The 10,852-nt window shown below is 50.4% G+C and overlaps 1 protein-coding gene across 8 annotated transcripts; it reads right to left on the bottom strand.

Annotated features, from left to right (window-relative positions):
- Positions 1-662: 662 nt before the first annotated feature.
- Crtc2 (CREB regulated transcription coactivator 2) lies at positions 663-10,795 on the bottom strand. Of its 8 annotated transcripts, XR_015663282.1 has the most exons (15): positions 10,533-10,795; positions 7,556-7,657; positions 7,371-7,482; positions 6,285-6,354; positions 5,584-5,652; positions 5,314-5,417; positions 5,194-5,223; positions 4,975-5,039; positions 4,802-4,851; positions 4,438-4,682; positions 3,679-4,085; positions 2,083-2,346; positions 1,820-1,886; positions 1,437-1,623; positions 668-1,312 (listed from the first exon to the last, which is right to left on the bottom strand). XR_015663282.1 is itself a non-coding variant. In NM_001033895.2 (14 exons), exons 1-14 carry the CDS (start codon positions 10,683-10,685, stop codon positions 1,092-1,094), a joined length of 2,076 nt encoding a protein of 691 aa, NP_001029067.1. In that variant the 5' UTR covers positions 10,686-10,794; the 3' UTR covers positions 663-1,091. The 8 variants fall into 8 exon arrangements, 4 of the variants coding, with proteins under 4 accessions (NP_001029067.1, XP_087479424.1, XP_087479430.1 ...); NM_001033895.2 differs by lacking the exon at positions 1,820-1,886 and having other exon boundaries at positions 663-1,312; positions 6,285-6,346; positions 7,366-7,482; positions 10,533-10,794; XM_087623298.1 differs by lacking the exon at positions 1,820-1,886.
- Positions 10,796-10,852: the final 57 nt, after the last annotated feature.

Raw genomic sequence — 10,852 nt, 5'->3', positions numbered from 1 at the left:
GAGAAATGACAAGAACATTGAAAAAGAGGAAGAAAGGCATGAAGCTGAATTGTAGAGAAGCAGCACTCCTTTCGCCATACTGGGTGAAGTCTAACAAACCTTCGTGGAACATGGTTGTCTCCCAAGGATCTATTGTGTCAAACTCAAAGGAGCAGTGAAATGGGTGACTGACATGAAATTGCATAGGCCCTCCAAACTTAAAGGACCAAGTTAGCCAGCTAGACCTGCTTATTTCTCTTCAGAAGCACCGACACTGGGAACAGCTACATCTCTTTACTCCAGGCCGCAGAAGAGTAACTTGTCTGGCCAGTCAGGGTGCCCCATCCCCTGATGCTGCAGCAGAGCCTTAGACAAACATGAGGGCACATAAGGTGACTTCCTGCTGCCCTCAGTGAAGTCTATATTGGCTCTAGCATATGTCCAGTCTGGGCCTAAATTTGAGGATGGTGCTCCTGCACAAGCATAAACGTTCTGAAAGGATGAACACACACCTATAATCCTAGCACTAAGGAAACTGGGGTGCTACAGGTCATGTATGATTTCTAGGTAGCCTGGACTATGTAAGAGAAATCCTGCCTCAAAATAAAGCATGCAATACAAAAGGACCTGTGGTGCCAAACCTCCTTAGGTCCCCAGCCACGTACCAAACAGCCAAGCACACAAAAGGTTTAATAGGATTTTTTATTAACATATAATATATTTAATAAAAAATAATATCCACTCTGGCTCTCTCTTCCATTGCAAGGGGAAGAGAAATAGGGAGGGGCTGGAAATGCCCACCCTTTTCTGGACAAGCCCTCTCTCCAAGATTCCCCTCTACACCTTGCTTTCCAACAGGCTCTGACCTCCAGACAGACGATTTTCAAAGTTACAAGTGCTTTTGGGCCCTCCCTTGAACTCCCCGAGCCCACCAGATGTACAACATTCAGGGGCCACCTGGCCAAGCCCCTTCCCTTTCCTCAGTTTTAGGATCCTTCATTCATATTAGAAAAAGGATCTGGGGGCAGAGAGTAGTCTCCATTGGCCAGGGGGAAGGGATGAAAAGACAGTGACGGGAAAGGGCCATGAAGAAGGATAGCAGTAAGGTCCCCTCACTGTAGCCGATCACTACGGAATGAGTCTTCCACAGCAGGGTCAGGCAGCAGAGCACAAGGGTCACTCAGCATGGTTAGTCCTTCCAGGCCCAGTGGCTCCATGCGCAACTCATCTTCCAGCCCCAGTCCCAGCTCCAACCCAGATGCTGACACCTCAAAGCCAGGTACTCCAGCCAGGGCTGCTGCAATCTCCTTAGAGAAACCTGGGGAAGAGTCTCCTGTGTGTAGAAGAGGTAGGTAAGGATCCCAGGCCATACACCGCCAAAACCCTCAGTCTCCTATTGCACCACTGAAGCTGCCAATTCCTCCTGCCAATCTCCACCAGCACCCACATTCCCTTACCTGTGAGTATGATATTAGGTCCTGAGCCATGGCGGGAACAGTGGGTCAAGTTCTGGTGATTGAGGACATGAGAGTCCTGGGGGCCACTCACTGATCCCTCACTCCCTAAAAATCCAGGACCTTCAGAAAAGGCAGGGGGATCCAGCACCAGGCTGGTAGATGGGCTCTCCATGTTGAATTGCTCCAGCTAGGGACACAGACAGACCTTAAGGAAGTGGGCTTCAGAACAGGGTGTCTGTCTGTCCTGCCTAGCTCTGCTGATATGTCCTCTTGGCCTAGCAAGCTCCATCCACCCCAGGAAAAGAGGCAAAGACAGAGGGAGGTGATAGCAAGCAGAGCAACAGAAGCGAGCACGGGGCCCGAAGTAAGTGTGGGCACCGTACCTGCTGGGCCAGAGCATGTGCATGCCAGGAAGAGAACGGGTCAAGGCGGGAGTCATCAAAGAGCAAGCTGAGCAGAAACAGAGGGGCAGGAGGAGGGGTCAAACACAGGAAGACAGGAGCCCCAAGCTGGCAGTGCTATGTTACCTGGGGGAAAAAGAAGTCCCAACCATATCCCCCAATTCAGTGTACCAGTGACCCCTTAGGCCCCTGACCCACCCTCAGCCCCTTCCCCCCATTTCAGAGATATGAGTTCGCATACTCACATTCCCCAGGCTGAAGTCATTTATTGGGCGGTGGTAAGGCTGTTGCCCATGTCCACTGGACCCAGGTGGGTACAGTGTCCCATAATGTGGCTGCCTGCCTGGAGGCTGTCCACCTGAGGGCTGTACTAAGCAGGCCTGAGAGGGCAACTGCTGTAGAGACTTTGGGGTGGGTGGATGGCTGGGTATAACTAGACTTGGGGGGCTATATGGGTATGGGGGCAATCGCTGGTCAGTAGGCAGTTTACTGGTATCCAAGGGGACGCCCTGAAAAGGGAGAAAATTTATTCTTTAGTGTGATCCCCAAAAGAACACTTAGGGTTCCCCACCTTGTAAGCTGCACCTGTGCTCAATACAAATATAACAATGCTCCAGCCAGATGTGCTGGGGCAACACCTCTAACCTCAGCACTCAGGAGGCAAGAACACTGCCTCTGCTTGGCTAACAGTGGGAGCTATCTCCCTGCTCTCCTCAAAAACCAACAACATCCTGTGTTTCCATGCACATCTGGGGGTTGGTGGAAATTACACAAAATGTCTATCCAATGGTAGGTGCTCAGTGAAGCTAACAGAAGGTTAACTCTTAAATCCATTCCATAAGTGATTTTTCCTAAACCCTGGTACCTGACGATCAGTAACCGGTTACTTGTGAGAGCTCACAAGAGACTGTTAATGCCACAGTGTGGATGATCACTGCTCTGCTGAAGCCCTGAAGGGGCTTCACAGGCCAGAGGGAAGGAGAGGAAGAAGTGGAGGAGATGCTGAGGGCAAATGCCCTCCCTGGCAAGTCATTCCTACAGGAGAGGGCACAGACGGAACTAGAACATACATCCAGGAAACAGCAGTGGAGTCGGGCAGAGGACGGCGGAGAGGAGGAAAGGAGGAAGATGACGGAAAAATAGGAAGATTTGAAAGAGGCAAGTCTGAGAAGAAAAAGGAAAAGAAAGCTGGCATGGTAGCTCATGCCTGTAATCCAAGCTTAGGAGGCAGAAGCAGCAAGGACCAGATGTTCCAGGTGGACTATACACAGAGAGTTCAAGGTCAGATGAACTACATGAGACACCATCTCCACCATTTGTGCAAATGTTGGGAAACTACTTTCAATTCAGGCACCAGGTTTTTCATTTATACAGTGTGAAAGGCCGGGGCTCTGTGGTCTGAGACTCTTGGGCTCTGTGAGTTTTAGTAAAGAAGGGAAATAGGAGACAGAACAGAAGTGATAGGGGATGAGGTGACCTGGCAAAGGAAGGATAAGAACAAAGGAAGGCCAATGGGTTAGCCACACTGGTGCCTGTGCTAGGCAAGATGCTAACTACTTAGTGTACGTTCCTGTATCCAATGCTCACAAAGCCATCCTTGTTGTCTGCATGAGACTGAGGAGGCTCAGAGACGTTCACTTGTAAAGGAAGACAAGCATCAAGAGGCAGAACGATGATGTGAACCAAAGGGTCAAAGGCAGAGTTTGTTCTCTTCAGCAAGGAGGGGAGATAGATAGAGATGGGTTGGGATAGGACAGAGGATTGGAAGGGGATGGATGAGACAGGACAGGCACAGGAAGGAGAAGAAGGGAGATATATGTGGGGAAGGTGGCCACGCATACCTGAGTGATGGAAGACAAGGTGGGTGACATTGTTGGCGAAAACTGTTTGGGCAGCTGCTGTTGGGACCTTCTGGCGTCGGCTGGGCCTGCAGGCAAGCTCAGGGGGCTGAGGGGCACACGACGGTGGCGGGGAGAGGCCCCAGGAGTAGAAGCTGGGTAAGGGGGGGCACTCAGGACAGGAGATGAAGTGGACGAAGAGGAAGAGGAGGAGGAAAGGGCTGGGGCACTAAGTGACGGGTGGCCCAGGGAGGTGGTGGGCAGTGCATGGTGGGCCAAGGAGGAGGCAGGCAGTGATGGGTGACTATGGGAGCCCTGGAGCTGGGGCTGAGGACTGCTTAGGGAAGCCTGGAGGTTGGGATTGCTTAGGGAGGACTGCAGGGACGGGTGGCTAAGAGGTGAGTGAAGTCCTGCAGACACAGACAAAAAACCAGAGATGCCAATATTACTGATGGGAGCTCAGCTCCTTTCCGACCAGAATGGGTAGCAGTGACCATACTATAGCAACACGAGGTACTCCCTACTCTGTCCCTGACCTTGGATCAGCACTACCCATTTGGGGGTTACTGTCTGTCTTTTTTTCTAGGAAAAGTCACACCTACCCATTCTTGCTTGGTGAGAATTACAATGAGGGTTATGAGGTGCGGAGTCGGTGGGCAGTCACAGGATCCCAGATCAAGTTTCTGTCCCCTTCACCCTTCTAGCCATGTCACATGTCACAGTCTAGCCTGGTCACATGACCAGGACAAGGTAACCACTCACCTGGTACATCATAGCTGGGGCCCAAGCCCAGACCTCCACTGATGCCCAAATGGGTCATAGTGTGAGTCAAATTGGTGGTACTGTTGCCCCCACTCAGGCTGGGATAGACTGTCTCCTCAGGGTCCAGGGGCGTGGGCAGTGGAGGGGGGAAGTGTAGGTTGGTGAGGTCAGGTAGGGAGCCCCCTGTGCTCATGGCAGGTGGGAGGACAGGCACATTAGCAGGCTGGTCAGGAGATGGAAAGATGCTAGGGAAGACAGAAGAAGAAAGACAGGCAAAGAGAAAGTGGTCAGAGAAGAGCAGAAATCAGTCTTTCTTATCTCTTTCCTTCCCTCCATCTCACATCAGCTATATAGTGCTACTTACTTGATTCCAGGGACTTCACAGGATCGAGGTCGAGAGGAAGATGAGGACAGCTGAGAAGAGAAGGAAGAGGGTTAGAAATGAGGACAGATCTCAGGGGGGGACCCTGGAAGGGCTGTCCCAGGGAAAGAGGAGAGCAGAGGGATAGTGGAAGACACCCAGTGGCCCTTACCTACCTTCTTAGCATCCCAAGGTTTCAGCAAATGCTTGTCATCTACCAAGTTCTCCTCAATAGCAGGGACTTGAAAGAGAAAGACTGGTGATGGGAAAGCTGGAGAAGGATCCAGTAAGGCAGGACAAGAAGCAAAGGTAGCCAAGAGGGAATACTGTTCCCTGACCCACTCTGCCCAAGACATTTGGCACTCATTTACAACTGGTCAAGAACACACACATACCTTTAGCATCCATCTCGCCATCCAGAAAACCTGCATGGGGTGCAACAGGGGCGGTTGCAGTGCCTACTTATTTGTCTGTTTTACTAGAAAACCCCACAGTTACTCCCTGGGACCACCTACCTCCTCGCCGGCTGGGCAGGACACTGGGAGGTGTAGGGCCTGGATAAGTGTCTTGGGGGTTAGGGTTCATCACACTTGTGTGAAGAGCAGAGTCAGAGCTTGTCCTGTTGGAGGAGCAGAAATGAGTAGCAGTAATAGTCTTCCAGGTACCAAACACTGCCCAGCAGTGGGGTATTCAAACTGGTCCAGAACTGGGGGGTAGAGTAGATAGAATAGGGCCCCAGAAAGTACAAGGAAGAGATGTGGACTAAAGAAATCAAGGACCGTCACCTGTTAAGTGCAGATGGCAGTCTAAACAACTGCCCCTTCTCAGCTGGGAGGTTGCCCCAGGGCATCATCCTAGGATAGAAATGTTATCAGGAGGAAGAAGGCGCTGGCAATGGACGAGAAAGGCAAGGGGGTAGGAAAAATGTACAGCAGCCAGGGTGGATACACAAAGGCCTTAGTACCCAGGATCCTGCCTCTTTCTGGCTCTTCTGATGCCTTTGATCCATGAGCCTCCCACCCCTGCTCAATCTAAGAACTGGATACAGAAACTCCTCTCTGGCAACACAAGCTGAGTGGAAACACTGAAGCCTAGCAAGTTTCCTGGACACAAATATTGGAGCTGAGATGGGAAAAGGAGGGGCTCAAACACCTGACAGGGTTACAGCATTACACCTGGCATCCACTACTATGAAAAAGGAGCCATTTTCACCTGCCACCCTGCCACTCTCCCCTCCCCCCACTTATACACACCCCAGCTTGGCTACAATTCCATTGGTTCTGCTTGCTGAATTAAGAGGCTTGGCCACTCGTGTCAACATGGCCAAGTCTGGACTCTGACCACCTACCCAGCTGCCCCACCCTCCCAGCTTGGCCTTTACAGGAGGAGGTACTTTTGATACCTTAGCCCAGTACCTAGCCCACCTCAGCCACTCTGGAACATGTCAGAGACTAAGGGGGAGAAATTCTACCTGCTCTCGACTCACCTTCGCCAGCCAGACTCAGGGGGAGGAGATAAGTAGGCAGGGCTATAGGGAGAACTGTCAATGTAAATAGCTGTAGTTAAGGAAAACAGTAGAGAGAACAAATGAGAATAAGAGACAGCATGTAGTAATACAAGTCAGTTACACTGCTGTAATCCCAATATAGTGAGATGCTGTGACTGACACACACACACACACACACACACACACACACACACACACACACACACGAACAGAAGGAAAGAAGAAAGAAGAGAAACCAGGGTTATATTTCAGTGAAGGCCACCTAATTTGTTAGGTCCTAGGGCCACAAAAATAAGCAAATAGCAAAACGGAATAAAAAAAGGCATCGTGGTCTACACTTGTGATCCCAAGTGTGTGCCAAGGAGATCACCAAAAGTTTGAACCCTACCTGATTGATCTGCCAAGTTTCAGAAAATCCCAGACTGCAGAATGAAACCATCTCCAAACAAAACCAAAACCAAACAAACAAAAAACAAAAAAACAAACACACCCCTTTGATCTTAGCACTTAGGAAGCAGAGGCAGGAGGTTATCTACCTGACCTACATAGGCCAGCCTGGTCTATATAACAAGCTCCAGGACAACCAGGACTACATAGAGAGATGCTCAGAGGGTTAAATAAATAAGGAAGGGAGGAAGGGAGGAAGGGAGGGAGGGAAGGAGGGAGGGAGGAAGGAAGGAAGGAAAAGAATCAGGCCTAGCTTAGTAGAGTCAGAACAATCTAAGCAAATGCCTGAGAAGGGTTAGGGGGACGAATATGGTAGAGTCTCTAGGAATGAAGATTCACAACAGAATGAGAGAAGGGCCTGAATCTCCTTCCCAGGTAACAGGGAGTCCTACTGCTTTACAATCGAGGGAGCAGAAGTAAGGCCGGCCAGGACCAGCACTGAGGAGAACAGAGCCACGGAAACACCAGCTGTCCATCACAAGAGTCTGTGCTGCGTAAAAGAACTGGAGAAAAATGAACTGAGCAAATAAAGGAGAAAGCTCCTTCCCTCCATGAGTCTCTAAAGAGCCCCTTCCTATCATTCCTCTGCCCTTAAGTCACTCTTGAAGGATATGTGGCGGGGGTATCGGCGGAGTGGGGACACCATTCTGCGAGGGTCTCGTTGTACCCGTTCCACCAATCCATGGTGCCGAGTGCTCCGAGATGAATCCAAAGGTGAATGAAGGGGGCTCTGCCAAAAGGACAGGTGAATCAGCAGGGGAAGTAGCCTGAGAGCCTACACTCCTTGGCTTGTGTCCACTCACCTGGAACTCAGCCAGGCCACAGCCAATCTGGTTAACATTGGGCAGAGAACCACCATAATGGGAGCTCCTTGTATAAGCCAGTCGCAGCTTTTGGGCCTGTAACTGAGATAAAAAAGACAAACGGGTACGTCAAGAAAGGTTTTAAGTACTGTTCCCTTTGGCCATCTCTGCCACCAGAATACACTACTGCTTCCTAAGATATATCAGTACAAAGGCAGTGATGGGGAAAAGCAAGACCTGGTACAAACAACCCACCCAGCCCTTCTGCAGCTTCCTAACCAATGAGCTCCTACTGCCTGAAAAACCATTCTGGGCAAGGCCTGTCTGTCTCTTGGCATCCCCGCTGAGGCAAGTCACTGATGGTGGCCTATTAGGCTCTTCCTGCCTTCCTTTCCAGATGTGTTCAATATTAATTAGAAGATGAGAAGACTGGAGTCGATGACAAAGATTCACTATTGCTAGTTTCTTTCCCTCACACTCTGAAGACCATAAGTTTCTGGGATCTGCTTCTTTTCCAGCTTTAGAATAAGGCTGCACAGAGTCTGCACATCCCAAAAACGCAAAAAGTGATGATGATGGTTCTGCTAAAAGAGAGGTAAGCAAACCAAGTATTCTTCTCCTGGAGGTTAAGATGACTGAACTTGTAGAGGAGGGAGAGGGCACAGTAGCTATTCCAATTTGGGCAAAGCCATCTCCCGCCAGTTCGTAGAGATGTCTGCTAAGGAAGTGAGACAAAATAACCCTCAGTGGGGCCGTAGTTTTAGTCTCTCTATATCACACGTACCTCCGTATGAGAGATAAGTAGCTACTCCCAAGGCTCAGACTCTGCCCACAGCCAAATGAATAAGCTGGGATAAGGGCATGGAAAGGAGGAGAGTAATCAAGGAAGGGAAAACTCTGAGCTCTGAATCAGACTGTAGCACAGAACTGATCAGAACTGTCTCCACTCCAGGTCAGCTCAGTGATGCCAGTGGGTAATGCTGATCTCTGTGCTTAATGGATAGACCCGGGCTGGAGAGATGGCTCAGCGGTTAAGAGCACTGACTGCTCTTCCGGAGGTCCTGAGTTCAAATCCCAGCAACCACATGGTGGCTCACAACCATCTGCAATGAGATCTGATGCCCTCTTCTGGTGTGTCTGAAGACAGCTACAGTGTACTTACATAATAAATAAATAAATCTTTAATGGATAGACCCTCCAAGTCCTCACTAGTATCTCCCACCACGGCTATCTCTGCCTCTAGCAGACCCTGCCAGTCAGTCAGGCAGAAAAGTAAGCCTTTCACTCCAAACCCAAGATCCTGTATCTCTCTAGGTTCTGGCCATGGATGTTTGAGGTATTTTGCCATGCAGCAGAGAAGTTAATCAACAAAAGAAAAGTAGGTAGAAAAGTGCTACCGAAGCACCACAAAGATAGAAGCCCCAAGGGGCTGGGGATTTGGCTCAGTGGTAGAGCACTTGCCTAGCAACCGCAAGGCCCTGGGTTCGGTCCCCAGCTCCGAAAAAAAGAAAGGAAAAAAAAAAAAAAAAAAGACAGAAGCCCCAATCTTTCGTTCCTCACTTGCACACACTAGTAGCCCTGTTCCAGAGTTCAGAGCCTCAAGCTATCCAGTGGAGATAAAACTCTCTCCCATCTTCCTGACTCTACCCCCACCATAATCAAAAGCTCTTTAAGGGAGCAGTCAATAGTTCATAATCCTCATGGTGGTTAAGAGTAGGTTATACAAACACACATGTGCGCACACATGCACACACACACAAACAAACACACACACACAGAGCAGATTTGCCTCTCCATTTGTCTATCTTGAACTCTCACAAACTAGAGCATGTGGACTCTAGAAAAATCAAAGGGGAAACACACATAGGACTCAAAGAGTAGAGGGAGACACACACATAAATACAATCAGTCAGCCATATATAGAACCAAAGAGCTTTGAAATATGGTATTTATGCTCCATCATCTCCAATTAGATTCCTTCCAGCTCTTTATCATGAAAGATACTCCAATATCCTTCACCTGCTATTTGAAAAATAATTGTGTCTCTGTATTGGGGCTACTTACCTGCAAACTCTTTTGAGTGTTCACCCCAATTCCCTCACAACCTGCCCTGGGAAGCAAGAAATCAAGGCACGGGTCGGGGGTGTGCTTCCAAAACAACTTGTCAGAAGCTTGAAAATTGTTTGTGGAACTTCTTGGAATGAACATTTCCCACACATAGAGCACTCTAGAAAGCATTCCAGACACTGACCCACTGGTAGCACCACCTCCCTAGAAAGTTCAGCACATCCTCAGTCAAAGGATAGGTGATCTAACACAATTCAGCGATTGATTCAAAGTTCTATCTTTCCTCCCAGGCGCCCAGAGCCATACACCAAGAACCATACTGTGAGCAATGGTCTTCACCTTGACTCAAGTCAGGAAACCACACGAAATATTTGAAAAAGGAAGCAAAGGGACGGGACACAGGAGGGGACTTCCTGTCCCAATATACCCAGCACAGTCCGATCAAACCACTCAAGGGGCCCTTTCACCTGGGAACCTAGTGTCCTATAAGAGCACAGGCACTAGTTTGGTGATCACAAACTCAGAAACGGTCAGATTAGGGACAAGCAAACTATGCTCCCAACACATAATCCAAGACTGAGGATGCTTCAGTGGAGTACTTGAAAGGACTCGGACTGGGATATAGACAAGGGCCATTCCCCGGATGACGGACTTCGGCAGCCCATCTCCTCTCGAGACCACTGCTTCATATGTAAATAACTCAAACCCAGTCTTTCCTATTCCCCCAACATCTCCGGTGTGTTCACCCGGCAAAACTCATCTAACTGACCCTGGGCCCTCACCCTAAGCCACCCAGAAGGCGCGCCCGCTGTCCCAGCAGTGTTCCGCCTCCAGCCCTGAGGCTCCCGCCCCCGCCCCGCCTCTCCGCGACCGCTCCTCAGTGATCAAGCTCCCAAGCATGACCCCTTACCCGAGTGGAGCCGATGTCCATCATCACCTCCTCAAAGGCCGCCGTCTCCTCGGCCTGACGCTGCTTCTGCAGCGCGATCTTTTCACTAAACTTGCGTGGATTGGACGCCGAGGCTGTGGCGGAACCCGGCCCGTTCGCCCCTGACGTCGCCATCTTATCCCCGCGTCCCTCCCCGCCACCTTTCCAGATCCAGCCACGGCCTCCGCCGCGGGCCCGGCCCGGCTCCTTCAGCCTTAGTAGCCGCCGCCGCCGCCGCCGCCTCCGCGAGCCCGGCGGCTCGGCCCCAGCCTAGTCCTGACTCGGACGCACCGCCTGCTGGG

The sequence above is a fragment of the Rattus norvegicus genome, chromosome 2 (genome assembly GCF_021556685.1).
Source record: "Rattus norvegicus strain SHRSP/BbbUtx chromosome 2, alternate assembly SHRSP_T2T, whole genome shotgun sequence".
NCBI lineage: Eukaryota > Metazoa > Chordata > Mammalia > Rodentia > Muridae > Rattus > Rattus norvegicus.
The sequence above is the reverse complement of the archived record's forward strand: the minus strand, read 5'-3'. Positions and strand labels throughout refer to the sequence as shown.

Bases quoted from the DNA above. Each gene is read 5' to 3' on its own strand.
- Crtc2 (XM_087623298.1), bottom strand. From the start codon at position 10,685: ATGGCGACGTCAGGGGCGAACGGGCCGGGTTCCGCCACAGCCTCGGCG. The intron at 5,224-5,313 runs GTAGGTGGTCCC...CACCCCATGCAG, and splicing joins CCTGCCCAGCCGGCGAGGAG to GTTTTCTGGATGGCGAGATG. The intron at 4,086-4,437 runs GTGAGTGGTTAC...CTGTGTCTGCAG, and splicing joins CCCCAGCTATGATGTACCAG to GACTTCACTCACCTCTTAGC.